The sequence below is a fragment of the Tiliqua scincoides genome, chromosome 9 (assembly GCF_035046505.1).
Source record: "Tiliqua scincoides isolate rTilSci1 chromosome 9, rTilSci1.hap2, whole genome shotgun sequence".
Lineage (NCBI taxonomy): Eukaryota > Metazoa > Chordata > Lepidosauria > Squamata > Scincidae > Tiliqua > Tiliqua scincoides.
Genome location: NC_089829.1, coordinates 3895850 through 3916276, shown reverse-complemented (window position 1 = coordinate 3916276; position 20427 = coordinate 3895850). Strand labels below are relative to the sequence as shown.

General features: G+C 51.7%; 1 protein-coding gene across 5 annotated transcripts in view; it reads right to left on the bottom strand.

The window, feature by feature from the left end:
• Positions 1–20427, bottom strand: part of CASZ1 (castor zinc finger 1) — a 299498-nt gene that overhangs the window by 32319 nt on the left and 246752 nt on the right. For all 5 annotated transcript variants that reach the window (XM_066636960.1, XM_066636963.1, XM_066636962.1 and 2 more), the window contains 3 exons: positions 18795–18863; positions 6190–6280; positions 2933–3097 (listed from right to left, as the gene is read on the bottom strand). In XM_066636960.1, coding sequence (XP_066493057.1) covers positions 2933–3097; positions 6190–6280; positions 18795–18863 — 325 coding nt within the window. The remainder of the gene's footprint in view (positions 1–2932; positions 3098–6189; positions 6281–18794; positions 18864–20427) is intronic.

The following is a 20427-nucleotide window of genomic DNA, read 5'->3' as shown; positions in this document are numbered from 1 at the left end:
TAAAGGGAGGTCGGCCACTGCCGAGACGGGACGGACACAGGTACGTTTAACGATCGTGGAGACGAAGGGATTCAAACTGGGCAGCTTTGGCCGGCCTCGTGTGGCAGAGTCAAGGCTCAGGATTCTGGCTCTGCCTGACATGGGAGAACCAGCCCCCCTTTCCCCTTCGCTTCTGCAATGGTGTCGTTTATTTTAAACCTGTGCATGTGGTGCGTGCTGTGTGATGGTGGAGGAATGCTCAAAACCCCACTCTTGCCCCCCCCGACCTGGGTAAAGTGATCTGATTTGCCATATTGAGTAAAATTCCAGTGGAATCTGACAAGGCCATCTTACCCGCTGAGAGCGGCTTTTTCCTCCCCATGCGTTGCGTGCCAACGTCTGCACCGTCTCAGAAATGAAGCAAACCAAAACACACCCGCACCCCCTCTGTGGTTCATCTTGGGTTGATTCAGAGATGCAAGAAGAAAGCATTTTACAAACACCCAGAAAAGGGGAGGAAAAAAAGGGAAGGTGGGGAAGGACGGGACAGAATCTGTAGCGATTTCCAATATAAAAAGGGCCTCTCTCAGCACTGACACCTTGAAAGAAGACAGACCTGGTGTGGTGTTAAAAGCAAAAATTAAACAAAACCCTCCTCGTGAATAATCTGCAACGGGGCGCTTTGTGTTAAAGCATGAAAAATGTCCATTTGTATAAACAACTAACTGAATTTTGTCCACACCAATTATGGACATAAAGGGGGGGAAGAAAAAGGACTGACGGTGGCACAAATCCTGCCGTTTAAAAGTATTTGCTTTAATTGGGAATTTGTGATGTTCTGTCACCTTTCTTCTTAACATGGGCATTGGCTCAGGGCAGCAGCTTGCAAGTTTCCTACCCATTTCCAAGAAATCCTTCACTGACCTGTTGCCAGGCAGAGGATCCTGTCCTGGGGCCACCACCAGTTCGTATGAAGTACTGGCCTCGCAGCTCCCATGACCTCTTGCAAACAGAGAGGGCAAACGTGACACCCTCCACACTGCAGGAGAGCAGTGGGTGGGAAAGTGTCCCCTTTGGGAATGCTTGTCAACTTTCCATGCCTTGAGGAATTTGACAGTGCTTCCAAGCTGCTTGCCCCGGGTCTGAAAAACCACTAGCACAAGGCAACACTGCCCTCATACAGATGGGCTTAAACCACGGGTGAGCAGAAGAGGGATGGGGAACTGTTGGCAGACTTCTGGGTCATCACAGGTTGGCAATGGTGTCCAACTCCCAATAGCTGAAGTACAACAAGTTAGGCAAAAATAAGTCTCTGCCACAGATGGCCTTGTGCCAGTCATGCCACTATCCCTCTCTCAGCCTCAGTGTTCCTCACCTGTAAAATGGGAATATTTATTGGTTGCCTTTGACCCAGACTTTGCTCTTCTGGTCAGCTTTTTACAATTCTGTGTCACAATCCCTGATCTGTGAAGTCACAAAAAATTTAGATGTGTACTTGTATATGCAGGTTTTATGGCTCACTGGGTAAGGAAGTGGCTTCGCTTCCTAAGCCACCATTTTGTACCCAGCACCACCTCTCTGATGCCGTTCTCCCCAGGTTTCAGATCTTGGAATTCCAGTAGGAGGCAAAGCACATTCCACAAATGGGATGCTGGCTCACTTCTGCTGGAATCAAAAGGGTGGGAGAAGGGCGAGGGGGCAGCTGTCTTCAGAACTCATCTGCAAAGTCAGTGGCAGTCTTGCACAAATGCCACAGCCCCTCCCACCCCCCAAAGTCACAGGCCACAGCCCAGCCTGACCAGCACTGCTCTAACAAATTCCTGTTAGCTTGGGCCAGAGAGGTATTTTTAAGTCAGAAGCCATTCAGAGGCAATGTTGCTACAAAGCGGCCTGCTTCTGACATGGCCCCAGTTGCCACGCGTCACCCCAGCATCCTCTCAAACCTCCTCCTCCCCTCCCTGCCACAGAGAGGGGGCGAGCTGTCTCTCAACGGCCTTCTCCCCATCAGCACTGAGCCATCATTCATATTTGATGGGATGAGCAGCCGGCTATAAAGGGACAAGCCCAGTGCGAAAGGGCAGGCCCTGCGCACAGCAGACACTGTGGCAGTTCCAATGGCCTGTGTGGCTGAGGCAGGGGCCCCCTGGAGAGAGCCCCCAGAGGTGACCCTTCCAGACCTCCTACGGAAGGTTTGCCCAGATGAGTCACCAAGGGGGAAGAACCTGTGGAGGAAATAGCAGTTCTCCCCCTCAGATCTGGGGGCTTCAGCTCCCAGGTCTCTACATCCAGACAACGCTGCTCAAGGATTGTTTTAAGAGTGCAGTCACTGGAGCAAAGGATCTGCAAAGTCTGGAGGCATCTGGGGGGAACAGAAGCATCAGGCAACGGTGCTTTTTAACGACTCCAGAGCTCATTAGAAGACAAAGCTCCTGCCAAAACTCAATTCATTGGTCCTCGAGGCAGCATTGCTGGGATGGGGTTGGCAGAGAGCCCATGGAACCAAGGGCCTCTCTGCTTGGTCAGGTGGGGATTGGACCACTGGGTCTCACACCTCCAATCCCAGGACACACATCAAGCTGCTCCCAACAGAATCTCCTGAGCCCAGATACGTGGAACCAGGTGCAGACCCGCTGCATGACTTGCACACAGACACAGCTACAGCTGCACCTGTAAGGCGAGAATCCCATGATCAGGCCTTGCTGCCTGGACTGCTGCACGGGGCTGCACCACTGGAGGCAGCTCAGTGTGCTCGACGAGGCCTTTCCCTCAGCCAGCTTCAAGCCCTGCCCCGTCATGAACCTGTCTCCACTTGGCTCTCCATCAGGCACTCCTGGGAGGCGCATCCTTCTGAGGACAGCTGTAAACAAACATGGGGCAAACCGATACCCCTCTCACAAGCCCTTCTCCCCAGCAGCACAGGGGAACCCGCTGTCGCCCAGCCTGGCACGGTTACCTGCATGCAGTGGTAGTGTGTGCTTTTCCCGTTCAGGTGGCAGCCGTGATAGTAAACACTGCAGTCGTCCAGCGGGCTGAACCGCATGAAGCCGTGCTGAAGGGAATTGTCACGCTTCTTGTGCATGTTGTAATGCCGGATCACGTCTTGCTTACTTGTGAATCTCTGGTGGTGAGAGGGAGATGCAGAGCGTGAGGAGTGCTAGCCCTGGGGAGCAGGGCTGGGGAGCAGGCCTGCTTTGCACGCAGAAGACCCCGGGTTCAATGCCTGGCAACAGCAGGTAGGGCTGGGAAAGACCCTTCTCTGAAGCCCTGGAGAATCGCTGCCAATCAGTGCTAACGACACTGGGCTAGACGGACCAAGGATCTGACTCAGCGCAGTGGCTTTGTGTGGTCGTATCTGGGGTGGGGAAGGGCCCTTGAAGGGCAGACTCCTTGATTCTGATGGTCTTGGCAACTCCACAGTTGAAGTCATTTGTAAGGGTGTGTTCAGAAGCAACTGTACAAGTGCCTTTTGGCTCTCTTGTGTTATCTGCACCCAAGTGTGAAGGCTGGTCACCTGGGTTAGAAAGCAAGAGAGAGCTGGTTTTGGAGCAAGCATGCCTTCCTAGCCAGCTTTGGATCACTCTTCCAAAGCGACAAAGATGGGACACGATTTTGGTGCCTCCTGCGAAAGTGGGCTTCTGGTCTTGGTGGGGAGAGGTGACTCCTGAAACCCGCCCCCCTCCAAGGCTGGGACTTCCACACAGCTGATCTTAACAGATCTGCCTCCCTCATTCAGTCCAAGAAAGTTGTTGCCAATCTCCCTCTCTGCCTGACCTCACTGAGCTCCTTAGAGGGGATAGTGCCGCCAACACGACACCCCACTTCAACCACCCAGAGGCCACCCCCCAGAGAAGCTGCAGGGGACTTCCTTGCTTTCATCTTCTGGCACCATCTTCTAACCCATCCTTTCTGGGGAGCCTCTGTCCCACCCTGCAGTAACTGCATCCCTGACCAACAGCCTCTTCCTTGCCTCCCTTCTGACAGCATTCGTACTGATTGCCCCACAGGCCAGGGGTCTGTCTCTACTGTGTGTGCAGCGCCCCAGGCACTCGTGGGGAGATGCAAACAAGTGAGCGATAGCGAGAGGAAAAGGGGCCTCTCTCTCAAGCGTTTTGAGCAGCACGTGGAAAAGCCCCACCTCAAAATATTGAGCCTGTCTCTGGAGAAGAGGCCCCTTCGCCTCTGTCCCCAAATGTTTATTTTCTTTCTCTGCTAAAAATAAATCCCGGTCTGTTTCCAGGGCTTTTATTAAACTTCAGGATTTACTCAGCAACTCCAAAGAAGACCCGAGCGCTGATTTCCCCGAGGCGTGAGATCACAGGAATTCCGCTGCCAATCACAGTTAATTTGTGCCCACTTCTTACTGAACGCCGTTCATTATGACAAATATATATATATCTCAGCTGCAGGATCGTTTGCATTTTCACAGATCAGCCTCAAGATCTCTTCTCTGGTGGGCTTTGCACCCTCTTCCTAAGCCTGGACAGCTCCCGAGGTCAATCAAGAGCCTTTCCCTGTTACTGTGGGCTGCCTTGTCAGACACGCACCTCCTCTCCTGGGCAGGCTGGTCACTGCCCACATCCCTGGCTGGATCAATAGAAGCCTGCGGCCTGCCAGGCTCGACAGACCTGAGCCGGCTTCTGGTGCTGCGGTTGGAGCTGCTCCTCTGAGGTGCTGGGACAGAAATCAAACTCTGCGGTGGCAATTCCTGGGAATCCCCCTACTCTGAACACATGGAGGCCCTGACCACAGAAACAGCGCACTGCCAGGCTGAGCGCAGGGTAAACAAACACGGCACGTGACCCTGCGCTGGCCTGACAACTCGGCCTGGCAGCTCGCCCAGCAGCACTGGCTTCGGCCCCTTCCTCTCCTTGCTGTCGCCCTCCCTCCCCTTAGCCAAGCCGCAGGTCCAGCAATGCTGCTTGTCCCTTCGGGACTCTGCTGCCGTGGGAGCGACTGACACATCGCTTGGTCGGCAAGGCAAAGGCCGAGAAGGATTCGCAGCAGCACCCCCGCCCCACTTGCAAGGACAATGCTTCACAATGTGCATCCAAAATCCAGGCCTATTATGCTGTTGCAGGGAGCTGATTTGGCCTCTAAGCAGGATAAAGTAATGTGCAAATCCTACGACTTGGTTCTTAAGAGGCTGCCTTTGATTTGTGGGGCCATTCATATTCCCAAGTGCGTACACGTGGTGGTGGGTCCACTGGCCTTACAAATGCCCTTGGTGCGTGTTGAGACCAATTTCTTTGACCCCAGAAAGCTGCCTACAAAGCCCCCTTGCCCGTTGGCAGCGGACTTTGTACAACCCCCCCCCCCAGGGGGCACTGCAGGACTCAGTTCTTTGCACTTGAAAAATCTGCACCCACAGCGACCTGAAGAAAAGTGGCCATTCCATGCAGGGCAGCTGCTACAGCCGGCCGGCTTGCCCTGTAGGTCAGCTGCCATTCCTAAACTTGATTTCTGTTGCTTTTCACCTGCCATGAGCTCAGCAGGGAAAGGTGGCACATATAGCCAATAAAACAAACAAACAAATAAAACCAGCTGGCCTCAGGCAACGGGGCTTTTGCATGCAGTTTTGCAGAAGCCCCCTGTCGGTCTGGCAAATTACCTCCCATGTCTCAACCACCTCCCAGCAGGAGGTTTTTTTTCTCCAGAACCCAGCAGGCTGCAATCTCAACATGCGCATGACTGTGGTGGTGTTCATGAGATTGCAGCCTCTGTGCCCAAACCTGTCAAGAGGAAGTTAACTTGCAGAGCAGTGGTTCCCAAACAACCGGTTGGGTCACAGCCTGATTTTTGGTGGGTCGCCAAAGGGTGATGGAAAGATCAGATAATTGCCACAAGCCCTGAGGCTATTAAAAAAAATCTGCTGCTATAGCTGCTATTACCCTGCAAAGAGTTCAGCTCCTGCAGTTTGCAAGTTTGTGTAAGTGCAGGGAGATCAATGCTGGTTTTTTCTGGTTTTTCTGCGCACCCTCCCCATGAAAGGGGGCAGGGCTTCTGAAGCCGCTGTACGTGGAGCCAGATCATCGGTCTGTCTGTCCCAGTGCTGTCCACTCTGACTGGCCTGGGGGAGGGGTGCGTGCTAGTGCATTCATGCATTTTCTAGTGCCTGCTACCTGACTGGAGGTGCTGGGAACCGAACCCTCCCGCTGAAGACAAGCTTGGGACTGGAGGCCTGCCCCCGCCTGTTGCGCAAGTGTGAGTTACCTGATAGTTGCACTCCGGGTCAAGGCAGTGATAATGCTCGCGGTACTGATACGCACAGTGAATGTGTCCGCAGTGCTGGCTTCCTGAAAACCTAAAAGCGAGAGACACACAGGAGAGAGAGAGTGAGCGACACGAGTGTCGTGCTTCTTCTTCAAGGAGAGTCAGGACACTCCCCCTTCCTCCACCCATCTGTCCAGTGCAGGGCTTTGCAAGCTTTTTCGTGCTGCCTGCCAATGCCAGTTTTGTGCAGAACACCACTGGCAGGGCCGCCAGTGGCATCTGCTATGCACAGGTGGCTTATCCCACAGTGGCCGCTGCAGGACGGAAACCTCTTCTCCAGTTGGGGTGGCCTCCTGATCTCTCCTCTGCCTTCTTGCCTGATCCTGCGCCCCTTTCACAGGGCCAAGCTGCCACCCAGTCATGGAGCGCCAATGACCACTTCTGCTGGTGTAAGACTGGGCACCGCCATGCCACGTGGTTCCCCAATGCACTGGGGCAAAGCTCCTCCTGCCAGACTCTAACACTGGTTGACAAGCCGGGTGTTAGAAGTACATTCATTTCAATTGCTTGACACTGGCATGTGCTGAGGTTGGGCGTGCACATTGGGGCATGTGCATAAACAAAAAGGAGCAATGCCTGACCTGGCCCTCTCTACACTGAACGGGAAGAACTTGCTGACATTTCTTCAGCTCAGAAAGGGTCCGATTAATCCTTTCCAGCGCTCTGTGCTCTTCCCACTGCCCCGGTCTCAGTTCTAGCGTGAGAATGCTCAGACATAAATGTTCTTGCGTATACCTAAAGGATATATTTTGAGGATACCACTCAAAAAATAAAAGCAATGGAGCATTCAATGCATGCAGAAACAGACAGATAAATACGGCCTAATAATGACTTCAGTACCTTCCCTGCAGATTAAAAAGCAAATGAGACAGAAACAGTCCTCTACAGTCTTTGCAAGGGTTGGGGAAGAAAAATGAAGAGACTCCAATACACCTCTGCAATATTAAGTATCATGTAAGATGACCCCTGCCATCCAACACCAGGTCTAGATTTGACTCCCTGGCACGCGGTTTCAGAGTAGAATTGAGACCTGGTGTTGGATGAAAAGTCATTTCTGTCAACAGTGCTCGGCCAAATTTGGGGTACAGCCAGATTTCCAGAAAGATGGAGGCACAAGAATTAACTGGCCAGGGAAAATGACAGTGCAGATGCAAAGAGGAGGGGGGCATTGCAAAGCCTCCTCCTGTAGATGCTGAAGGATGTAGTACAAGCTACAGCTCACCACATCCGCATTTTGGATAAGCCAGGATGCTTCCCCCTTTCTAGTTTCCTGAGGGAGAGTCACAGTGACACAGTGAATCCAGGTCCCTTAAATGTTCACAGATGGGACTGAATTCTCTCCCATGGGATCTTCTCTGAGAGCTTGGAGAAAGCTTGGCTGACATTCATACTGCAGCTATGGGTAACAGCCTGATTCTTGGCTCACAGCCCAAGTTTATGCATGTTTACTCAGAAGTAAGGCCTGCTGTAGTAAATGGGCTTACTCCCAGGTAACTGTGGAAAGGACTGCAACCTCATTCAAATTGAACGGTGCCTGTTTTCCATGATTTTATTAACCCAAAGATGCTGACCAGGCACCCAAAATTCTGCATTCAGAATTCAATCTGCGAACTAAATATTATATATGTGCATGTAATTTCCTCAACTGAGTAATTTACCAGTTGCTTTGATTTAGATTTTCAAATGCTGTAGAACCTCTGCAGCAAGAAAGGGTGCAGCAGAGAGGAACACATAACACAAAGTGCTAACACAAAGTGTGTGGAGTTATTTCCCAGATTTTCTCTGCATTCACGTGTTAAGGACTAGAAACTTTTTTTTTAAAGTGGAACCTGGAGTATTCCGGATGCTGAGTTCTGCAAACAATCCTGCACTCAGATGGCAGCCACCCTTATGACAACCCCATAATCTGGGGGAAATGCAAAGCTAAGGTGTCTCTCAGGACATTACATAAGAACATGAGAAGAGCCCTGCTGGATCAGGCCAAAGGCCTATCTAGTTCAGCTTCCTGTATCCCACAATGTCCCATCAAATGCCTCAGGGAGCACACAAGACAAGAGGCCTGCATCCTGTTGCCATTCGCTCGCACCTGGCATTCTGAGGCAGCCTTCTTCTAAAATCAGGAGGTTGTGTGAACTCATTGTGGCTTGTCATCCATGAGGAACTTTCCTCCATAAATCTGCCTAATCCCCCTTCAAAGGCTTCTAGGACAGATGCCATCTCTACATCCTGTGGCAAGAAGTTCTGCAGACTAATTACTGGTTAAATAAATATGATGAGCTGTAGCAGGCTCTCCACATGGGGATGTCCTTGAGGACCATTCAGAGGTTCTTTGTGCAGGACACAGGAGTCCCAAATGAGTCTCCAGCAACACCACGGAATGTCCAAGTTGTCATAGGCCAGAGCTCATTTTGATTACATTGTGGGAACTCATAAGCCCCTCTGCTGGGACTCCAACCACTATTATCACATTTTCTTAGAACATGCTTTGGGCCTGGTGTGGCAATAGCCACTGTGAGAAGTAGAGAATGGAACTGGGGCCTTAGATAGGGCAGAGGCCAACGAGGTCCCCTAAGAGAGACCGTGGTCTGCAGGCCATCTCTTGAAAGGCAGGACATTATGACGAGCAACTGACAACGTAACGCTGCTACTGAACACTGACAGTCAGAAGAATGCATTGTACAGAGCATATTGTGGAGAAATTTGGACGTCATGGGAGAGGTCTGAAAGGGGACCCAGAGGGAGAGCATTTGGAGCTCCACTGCCATCTGCTCAAGGATGCCAAATGCCAGGCAGCAGTGTCTCCGGGGATGGGGCATCAGCGAGGAGTCAGGAATCGAGGGTGAAGCCAAGGACTAGACCAGGGGTGGGAAGGACCATTGATGGGAGGGGACAGAACTTTTGAGTGGAGGACAGCGGAAGAGGGGGGTGGAGGAGATAAGTAAGGCATTTGCACAGTGTGTAAAGAAGAGGAGGTCAATGGTGGAGACAGGTGGGCTGCCAGGAGATGGAGGGGGGCTTCACTGACAGAGGAGATCAGCATTGCTAAAAAATTAAATTGCTTCTTTTCCTTGGCGTTTGCAAGGAGAGAAGGGGACAGATGCCACAAGCAGACATGCCTCTCCCTGGGGAGGAAAGAGAAAGAGGGGAAAAAAGAAAAAGAAAAGGCCAGAGCAGGTGATGGAGAAACCTGAGCTGTGGTGGAGAGACAAACAAAAGGCGGAGGGAGAAGGAAAAGAGAGCGCTTCGGAAGCAAAAATGGACAGGCGTGGCGGGTCTGTTCTGAGGCCAAACCCCATCCTGAGAGGCACAAAATGGGCGCAAAGGCACCACCATTCAGGTCTATAGCAGTGGACTTGGGGGGGGGGAGATGGGACTGGTGCTGACCCACAGCAATGACCAGGTAGGACGTTTGTGAGCCCCTGACAATGAATACTGCATGCCCCACTGCTGTGTATTCTTTGAAGGGGATCCAAAGAAACTAAGCATATATATGGAGCATCAGCAATGGTCTTATACCTCCCAAACCCCTGGGGGCTGGGGATAAGAACAGGCCCTCAGTTTGTACTTGTCGTAAGAGGCAACTAAACAGCCATCGGGTAGATGGGACTCGTCAGCCTGGGAAGGCAGCTCATCTGAGAGAAGGAAAACTCTGATCCCAAACCTCCACTGCCTTGTGGCTACATCCAGTTATGGAAAAGGCTTCAGGAGTCAACCTCGAGGCAAAATCCGGAGCCGGAGTCCCTGAGGCAGTTCGTGGCTGAACACAGTCACGTTCTGGCAACTCCTGCAACGTCGCTGGAACCAACTGTACTGGCTTCTGCCTTTCCACTGGACCATTTCAGCGACGTGGAGAGTGGGGATTTGCTGCATGGGTAACAGTCTGTCCTCCATATCTACTTTACCCAGGCTTCACGCACTGGAGAGGACGCTCTGTTCCAGAACCACCATTCAGAGCGCGATACCTTAGTCTTCCAAGACTGAAGGATGCCAACACATATACCTCCCAAGTCAAAGAACACCACTTTGCTTAACCACAACACCACTGTGCTTAACAGGGCCTGGATCAGGCCCTTAACGCCCCCCCCCCCTTCTGTTATCAGCAGTTCAGATGGTTGAAGGACAGGAATCCCAACCACACCTGCTCGACTGCCTTCTCAGCACGGGTCTGACACTCAGCTGGGCTCTTTCTGGCCAACCACATCTGCTTGGCTGGTTCCTTGCCAGGACACCAGGCCAACCGGGTGTTAGAGACTGTGTTGGTCTGGAACTGGCAACTGTGAGTGTTTCCATCGCCACTGCACTACTTCCTCAGCCCAAAGAGGCAGCCCCGTTCTCTTTGTGCTCTCAGTTGTCAATCAGCCTGCTGACACAGGGTGAGCGCATGGTTCTGCTTTCCTGCTGCTGCCCTCTTCTCCTGCCAGGTGGATGCCTTTGCTCTGGCTGGGCCTCCAATGGAGCCTGAGATCTCCAGCCTTCCACTACCTCTTGCCTTTCTCTCCCAGAAAGTGTGCTCTGCAGGGGTGTCTTCCTGCCCCAGGGGAAAGGTAGTTGCCTTTTGCTGGGAGATGTATTGAGCCCCAAACGAGAGCCGGGAGAGCACAAGCAGAGAGCGCAAGGACCCACGGAGAGATAATTAAAACAAGGACATTCCTCCAGGACAAGGAAAGAAACAGAGCCAGCCATCAAAACACTGGAAACGGAGAGACGCAGTGGCATCCACAGGACCCCAACCACTGGTGCCCAGCCAAAGGGTAGCAGGTTTCTTCATTGGCGCAGGGACAGGAGGAAGGCCCCAAGCTTGACATGAAGGGATTATTCACAGGATCCCTGATGTACACCATGCTGAGAAATGTCTTTGCATTGGAGCACGGTGATGGGCAGAGTACATGGGCCTGTCCAGCAAGAAAGGAATCCCCTTTTCAGTCTTATGCATCACTGTGGCTTGTTTCAATTAGCAGCGCCTCTGGCAACCCTCGGATACACATGATTAAAAAGAAGCAGTCAGTCCACACCACTTCCATGGGCCAAAGGATTCCAACCCTGCACCAGGGAGATGACCATTCTCCAAGAGGGTGTGTGGTCGATCTAGGCTAGGCCAGTGTGACACCAGATATTGTGAAGGAGGAGGGGACAGGGGAGGCTGGCAGGAAAAGCCAGTGTGTCTACTGATGCAGTAGCAGCAGCAATGAACTGCCTGCTTTGTCCAACCAGGTGCGCAGGTATCAGCACACATTTGGGGTGGGGAATGGGTCTCGGGCACTGGGGGATAGGGGTGAAGGAATCTCCTCTGGTCTATGCTCCCGTGGCTAATGGGTTTCTAAAGGGTTGTATTTCTCCTCTGCTTTTTCTGACACTTGAAACAGTTCAAACTTATTAATTTTTAAAGGGCAGCATCTGTTTAGCTGCTCAGAACAGAAAAGCTTACACCCACCGCACTGACACGTGCGCTCGGGCACACCTGCTCGCTGTGCACCCCCCCCTGCTCATTTCCATAGATTCAAAACCTGTTCTGCATGGCACTCAGACAAACTGTCCATAAGATCAATTTTTTAAAAAAGTATTTTGGGGTGAAATAACACCAGCAGCCCACTTAGATTTCTGTGGCTTTCGCTTTTTAAAAATCTCTGAGCAAGTACAGAGTGTGCTGGTTAGGAAGTACCAGGTGCCTGTGAGCTCAGACCGACTCTGCAGGAATCTCCTCCCAAAGATCACTGCAGGAATTGGCTTGCTGACGCACCCAACCAATTGGCCAGCCTCAAAAGTGGCGACACTATGTAGGAAAAATAGCAAGCTGAGCACAAATCCCACCCCCTACTTTTACTGTGCTCTTTGCAGACAGAAAAATGGGGGGGGGGACCTCAGGGGTCAACAAGCTCATCAGTAGTGGCAGTGTCCTTTCTAGTGGTGGTCTCTCCCCCACCCCACCACCATCCCCTCCCAGTGACACACGTCATCCTGTAGTATGGCTCTGAGGGAAGTTCTGGGGGAAAACGGAAGCTGTCAGTGAGGGGCCCCCTTTGAACAATGGCTCATCATGATGGGGGAAAAGAGCAGCTGCCAGGCAGTGGCTGCTGGCAGTAGGATCACCACTGCCAAATGGACAGCTGTGGCAAAACCAGGCAGGGCAAAACGGCTTTCTCTCCCAAGCCTTGTCCACCCCATTTCTCACTCATAGCTCTCACCTGAAACCTTTCAGGGCATACAAAAGTTACATGGGTTCAGACACAGCAAGCTCCTTTGGGCTCCAAAGGGAACCAAACAGGAGCTGGGCTGGGGACCTGGAGTCTTAGAGTTGGAGCTTAAGCACATGGGGGGGGGGGGGAGGAAACTGTCTCCTCTCCATCTCCAGGCAGAGGCACAAATCTCAGCCCAGAGCTCAGCATCTAAAGGGGTGTGTGGATGCTTCCCCCCCCTCATGGTTCATCTTCCAGAGCCCCAGGTCTCCTCCCCCTTTCTCAAGAACAAGGTAATGATTGCATAAAGCGCATTTCACAATTAAATCATGGACTTGTTTGAGAAAACTGATATTGTGCCTCCCCATTCTAAAAGGGAAACCTTTGCAATGCTGGTATCAAGTTTGCTGGGGCCTCTGGGGCAAAAAACTGCACTGGGGCGCCCATCTGCCCCTGGTACAGTGGGCTCAGGGACTGGTCTGTCAAGGTGGGCCCTCTGATGGGCATCGGGCATTGGCCAGTGCCACTGCTGTACACTGGCAGAGATGGGAAAGCTGGGCCTAAGAACTCTGGTTGTTGGCTCCATGCCTCCATTAGTCTCCTCTGCTAGGCACCACTAAGGCCCTGTTCTGCCCCCTGTTCTGCCAAGCACCAGCCTGGAACAATGGGACTCTATTTCCCTACAACAGGGTCTGAACATCAGAAAACCTGGAAATCCTGATGTGGATCCAGGCCTGCACTGCACCAGCAGACACACACCTTCCATGCCGTAGGTCAGAAGTAGACAAACCAGGAAGGCCTGTGCTGTAGCCAGTGCCCTCCAAGTCACCTGGGGCTTGAAAAGGTTTTGCCACCCTGTTGAGAGCCCCAAAGAAGGTGGCCTGACCTTTCACGGGCCCACGAGGGCTGGGCCCTCCCACCATCTTTGGTCTGAAAAGCTGAGCAGTCTGGCTGAGGGCGGTTTAGTGACAGCCAGCAGCTTTTATCAGGATACAATCCATCCTATCGATTTTTATGTTTGATCTTTATCCATTTTGTATTTGGGGGGCCTGGTTGTAAGCTGATTTCAACAATATTTGCGGAATTAGGATGCAAATAAAATCGAATAAGTAAAAAATAATGGAAGAAAATGTCCATGGCTGCGCAAAATATGGATCAATAGATTTATAGAACTGTCCTGCTTAGAGTAGGCAACAGCCATTTTAAAACCAAGAATATTGATAGATAGATATATAAATATTGATAATAAAGCAATTGTAACATTTAAAAAACAAAAACCAGGTTCACAGACGAAGCTAATCTATGACTTACTGACATCATCCTGAACATCAAGTCTGCCCCTCCGCAGTAACACCCGTCCTGCCCGGAACGACCAACCTACTGGTCAGTTGTCACAAGGCTAAAGCACAAGGAAAAGATCCAGCAAACGGGGTGTGGGTCGACACACACTGTGGCGCAGGGCGATGTGCCACGATAAGCCTGTGGGCAGCCAAAGCAGCACACGGATACGAGGCACATACTTTGTTTCATTCCTTGGATATGCTTTCTCAGTGGCAAGGACCACTGAGAAACACCCAGATAAATAAATACTAATAAAAATAAGAAACACAGAAATCAGCATGCTTAGTGAGTGTTTACACACTCATTACTCAGCAATGATGATATGCGTGACGGGGAAAACACTCCCCCCCCCATCGCAAGTGACGGGCGAGGGGAAAAGCACGTAGTTAAATATTTAAAGCAAGATCTGCAGGAGAACCATCTGCTGAGGCACTAATAATAATAATAATAATAATAATAATAATAATAATAATAATAATAATAATAATAATAAAAGGAGTCTATAGGAAGAAAAATCATAAATATTTGGAGGGGAAAAGCAAAGCCGGGTACACCCCAGACTGGCTCTGGAAGAGGGTCCGTTTTGTTGCAGGAAAGAATGGGTCCTCCCTGGGCAGCTTTTGGCAGTGCCTCTTAACAAACTCATTAAGCTAATTGTGCTGCTCAGGCACAACTCCCCTTGGCCACAACCTCCCTTTAATTTAGGGCTTTAAAACAGAGTTTTAAGGATACATAAACAAGAAGGAAGGTGAGGCTGTGCAATTCAGGGCATGACACACAGAAGCTGCCCTTCTGCACCGGCTGGCGAGGCAAGTGACTTGGAAGGTGCCAAGCCATGCAAGAGAGCGAGTGCAGGCAGACTCAGGACGCTGCTTCTGTGAGCCCTGTTTTCACCCTCCTGCAGGCAGCTTTTCTTCACATGGCCCTCCAGATGAGCCTTTATCTGTGTGCAGGCACATCTGGAACCTGGGTGGAGTGGTGGAGGCAGAATTTCAGTGCTAGAGCAGCTGGTGGGGAAATGGCTAAGCCCCCACCCCGATGCTCTTTACTCTCAGAATGCCAAAGTAGCTTCTCATTTTTAAAACTGGCTGGCCCCTGAGCCATATCCATACCCCATATCCAATTGCGTGGAAGGGAATGGGGACATATGAACTTTGCACACAGGGAAGAGCAGGCCTACCACAACCATTCTGATCCACTCCCAAGGCACCCTGAGAGCATTCGCTGCTGTGCTTCTGAGCACTGCATGGCCTACAATGGAATGGAAACCTTGTGTGGTTGCAAGTGATTATAGCCAGCAGCGTCACGCAGAGTGGAGGGGAGGGGGGAAAATGGGGCAAGGAGAGGAAAACTGGGTGCAAAGGCTGCAAAAGTCCCCCGAGTCCAGGGTACTAGGTTTCCAGATGCAGGCCCCAGATTCACCTGTTTGGGGGGAGCAGAGTGAGCCCCCTCCCGAGCCACAGGCATGGCAGCTATATCCACGGTCAAGGTCCCCCTGCCTGCCATCAACCATGGCAGAGGAGGTTCCAGAGCCCAGGTCCACCAAAGTTCCCAATGTGGTTCCCAGGTCTGGTGGACCTGGCCTCTTGGTCTTTCGCTTTCCTCCTTTGGTCTCAGCCCCCAGATGGTGTTACCTGGTGCAGCTCGAACCCCCCCAGTGATGCCACTTATTCTAGCCACATAGCCCCCCTAACCTCAAGGAGTGTGTGGCTGAGGGAAGGACTCTGCCAGCCCCTTCCTCTAGATAGGAAGCCTGCACTCTCCTCCATGTGCAGGAAGAGGAGAGTGCCTCCAGCCCTGTCACCCTGCAAAGGACTGCCCTTCCTCCCCTAAGAGATGAGCTTATAACTAATGAGCTTATAACTTATAGCCATGCAGGCCCACTGCGTGATTTCAGGTCTCTGGGGAGAAGGATTTGGAGAAGGAAGAAAATGAGAACGGTGGAGGAAAGGAGGAGAGGGTCTTCCCCATGCACAAGATCGCAGCCTGTGCCTCAGAGCAAGAGGAACCAACACCCTGGATATTCTGAGCCTCGAAAGTCTAAACTAAAACAGATTCTGGCCTTTAAAAAGAGAGCAGGAAAGGAGAGTGTTGAAAGTAACGACCTCTTTACCGTTCTTTTTTAGGTACTTTGTCAGCATAAACATAAACAGACTGTTGACTGTTAAGCAGTAACATCATTTGTGACTCATTTGCAGAGCGCTGAACGGGGATCAGAGGAAGCCTCGCTGTTTGCGGAGCAGGGCTGGCTCCTCAGGAGACTGACTGAGGCGGCTGCCCCAGGAGCCAGACTGGTACGGTGCTCACCTCCAGCGCGCCTCCCCTGCCCACTACCTGGATTGGAGAAGGAAGATAAGGACAGTGTGGAAGACGAGGAATGGGGGGGACACACTCTGGCCCGCTATTCTCCCCCTTCCTCCCTTCTTCTTTTTTCCAATCCAGGGAGTAGACTCAACCCATTTTACCCCTGTGGCAAAGAGGTTTTGGGGTCTTTTTGTATTGTTTCACACACTCACCCCTTCCTCTTGGTCTCAGGCAGGGGTCTTTCCCTGCCTGTCCTGAATATGCTGCCAGGGATCACGACGAGGATCTTTGGCAGGCAAGCCACTGTGCTACGGCCCTTCCCAGAGACACATTATTGCCATGACCATTCTGTTCTCCCCTTCCTCCTCCTTCGCGCTGATGAAGCCTTAGCTCTGGGTGCCTGACCAAACCCTGCCTGTCCAGCTGAAGCTGCTGACCCCATTCCCAGCTCCACATTCCCAGCTCATGAAACACCCTATTTCTGATGCTGCCCCCCCCTGGTAAGAGTGGTCATGATTACGAGGACCCAGCAGCGTTGCTGAAGTTAAGCAGGGCTGGGGCACCACTTGAGACCCTCATGCACACTGCCTCCCCTTTCATCATGGAATGGGACGCTTGCACCATCTGTATGGCTTCACTGCACTAGCATTATGGTCTCCTGGTGGTGGTGGGGGGGGGGTGCAAAACAAACTTGGCGTTGTCCATTTTTAAAAGAGCCCCATCAACAGGTGCTCTCCAACAGGCATTCCAGTGGCATCTTCCCTTATAGAGATGTTTGAAAACTGTTATTATTTTACTCAGAAGTAAGCCCATTGTGTTCAGTAAAATCTGGGCTGCAATCTTATGCACACTTTCCTGGGCATAAGCCCCACTGAAGTTACTTCTGAGTAGACCAGCATGAGATTGCACTGCTAGGCTGTCATCCCATCTTACTCAGGGCTGTGTAGTCATTAGATGCAAGGTCATTAGAGGCAGAGCCTCACCTGACCCTGGCTGCTGCCACCCCACCCCCCCCAAAATCCACCTGACAAGGAAAAAAAAGTCAGGTCCTGCACACAGACTCTCCAGCCCTCAAAACACCTCCAGACACAACTGGAGGGAGTCACATCTGGAGGTGACCTGGAAGTGATGTCACTTCTGGTCACAGGGCGCTGCGATGTTTGTGTCTCACAGGCACAAGAAGCCACAGCACATCCCTAATCTTATTAGGCTAGTGCTTCCCTAAGTCCTACAAGGGAGTTGGGAGTACTGTAAGTGGGGAGGGGGGGAGGCGGCAATGTGTTCCCCAGGATCATGCTGCTGCCAAGGATGGGAGAAGGTTTTTTTACTTCCCTGAAGCCAGTGCTGCAGTCATGGGGGGTCTGGGGAGGGGGGGGGTCTGCAGAGCCCTTCACAGGGCTCCCCATGTTTACAAAAGTCTGAAATAAGAAAAAAGGGCACTTCCAGTTTCGTTGCAAAAACCAGTCAGTGCCCTTTCTTCGTTTTTTAGACTGTCGCAGGCACAGGACCCCCCAGAACTGCAGCCTGGGCTACAGGTGAGTTAAATCCCCCCCACCCCATTCCCAGCAGCAGGGCAATGCTGGAGATCGTGTTGCTGCCTTCCCCCCTCTCCAGCCCGTAAAGGGGCAGGGACAAGTGCTTCCCTGGCTGGTGGGTGACGACTCACCAGTTTGGGAACCACTGAACTAGATGGAAACAAACATCTCTACTGATAGCTATTTTTACTACTGCTTTTGCTTCTGAAGCTCTGCCTTTCTTTTAATTTGTTGCTTTATTGCTCATATTCCTGAAGCTAAACTTGTAAGCCACTATGGGAACCTGGTAATGTAGAAAAGCAGGATATAAATGTTTTATTCTGTGCCAGAAGTTAGGCTGCTCTGTGACGGTGAACAGCTTTCTGTGTCTGTTTTGACAGGGGAAAGGGAAGGTTGTGTTACAGGGGAAGGTTGTGCTTCATTTTTTAATGTTTTTGAAAAATAAGTACGAAATGTATTTTGTTCATAAAAGACCACTTGATTCTAAGGTGGCCCAAAGAGAGAGGAGATCTCATAGCTCAATGAGCAGAGCTCCAGTATTGTGTGCAGGAAGCCCCAGGTTCAATCCCTGGCAGGATATCTAGGCAGGGCTGGGAAAGACACCCCAGATAGCTGCCACGGGTTCGTGTTTGACACGACTGAGCTAGGTGGATCATGGTCTGACTTAGCAGAAGGCAGACAACTCTGTAAAATTGTCAGTGGTCTTGGTTTGGTCAAACAGCAAAACAAAGTAGAAGAAAATCCCTCTCCACACCACTGATGTGAATTAAGACTGGGTGAGGGAGGACCTCACATGACACCTGCACTGGAAACGGCCACTGTGCGGTTTTGCAGCCTAGAAGAGGCTGATGCCAAAACAGAGGGTGGCGTGAAGGCCTGAGGCCCCTAAGGGCCATTCTGTCTCCTCTTTCTACTCTAATAAGAAACGGGGGAGGGGGCTTTGTGATGACGACACACAGAGAAGTTTAGTAAAGGGTGGGGAGCTGGAGCAGGAATGGTGCTGGTGGCGGTGGGAAGTCGGTGTGGATGTCAGAGAGAAATGGAAAGACTCAGTTTCCATGACTGGTTTTTTACATTTCGCCCAGACAGACAGACAGAGACCCCAACCCCTCCCCCCGCACAGCTCTGTCCCCTGTCCCCCTCCACCCCAATCCCAAGAAACCCAGGTGGGGGGGCAGGGAAATCAGCCTACCTGGCAATATATTTCTGGTAAATATTTACATCTTCGGTGACAGCTGGTTTGTCAGTGGTTAATCCGTTCCTAATGAGAAACACACACAGGGCAGAGACGGTTAGCAAGGCAGTGTCGGGACACGGTCCAAGCCCCTCTCTTGTGCGATGCTCCGTGGCCAAGGATCACAGCACCCCAGGAGACTTCCAGGCATCTCCACGTTACGAGCTGCCGCAGGGCCAACCTTAACCCCAGTTTATCTGTCTTCCCACAAATCCCCTCTTCCCCAAGGAGAACCTCCTGCATGTCAAGGGGGCTGCCGGGATGGTAGAATATCAAGGAAAATGGACAGCATCCTGCAGCAAACAGCAACAACAGGAGTCGTGATAATATGAATGACTCTTTATCAGCCATGGGAGGGCAGGAAAGTCTGTGACGGGTTTTGGGAGTCCAACGAGGGGCAAGCATTCTGGCAGAGTGCTTGCTGACTAAGGGCTCCAAAGCCGGCCCTCTGACAGAATTCCTTGCACATGGACTGCTTCCTGTGCCAATGGCCCCTTTGATGTCCTGATTGGTGGGACACAGAACCGGAGCTACCTAAGGGCATTGGAAGAGCCCTACCAGCTTGGGCCAACATCCACTTCACCCAACCCTCCTGCTTCACCACAGTGGCTAACCAGAGCACACCCACAAGACATGACGGCTACAGCCATACCCAGCAACTGCTATTCAGTGGCCTCTAAATATTCAGATCCCCTGGGGGCTGGGGATAAGAATAGGCTCTCAGTTTGGCTGTACTTGTCGTAAGAGGCGACTAAACAGCCACCGGGTAGATGGGACTCATTAGCCTGGGAAGGCAGCTCATCTGAGAGAAGGAAAACTCTGATCCCAAACCTCCACTGCCTTGTGGCTACATCCAGTTATGGAAAAGGCTTCAGGAGTCAACCTCGAGGCAAAATCCGGAGCCAGAGTCCCTGAGGCAGTTCATGGCTGAACACAAGTCACGTTCTGGCAACTCTTGCGACGCCGCTGGAACCAACCATATTGGCTTCTGCCTTTCCATTGGACCATTTCAGCGACGTGGAGAGGGGGGATTTGCTGCATGGGTAACAGCCTATCCTCCATACCTACTTTACCCAGGCTTCGCGCACTGGAGAGGACACTGTTCCAGAACCACCATTCAGAGCGTGACACCATAGTCTTCTGAGACTGAAGGATGCCAACAACAAAATGTTCAGGTGCCTTACAGCCATCAGGGCTGGTAGACCTGTTCTTCCAAGGCCAGGAGTGCTGCTCATCAGTTGATGGCCACCAGGGCAGAATCGCTCAACCAAGCCTCTCCTGTCCACCAGTAGCTTCTTCCCCACCACTGTTATTACCTTGCTACCTTTCTCTGCCCCCCTCGCATCTAGAGTCTCAACTCTGGTGCCGCACTGATCCTCCTGAGCACAGACAGGTCCAATGTTTCCTTGTAATGCGAGCAGCGTACTTATTGCCCAGGTCCTGGATGGGAACCATTGCAAGCAGCAGGCCAACGGGACAGGTGAAAGTACTGGGAGAAAGAGGCAAGTGAGGAGGGGGTGCTTACAGGTTACACACAAAGGCAGGAGATGCCTCCTTGGAGTGATGGGATCTCCACTTGGTTGGCAACCTT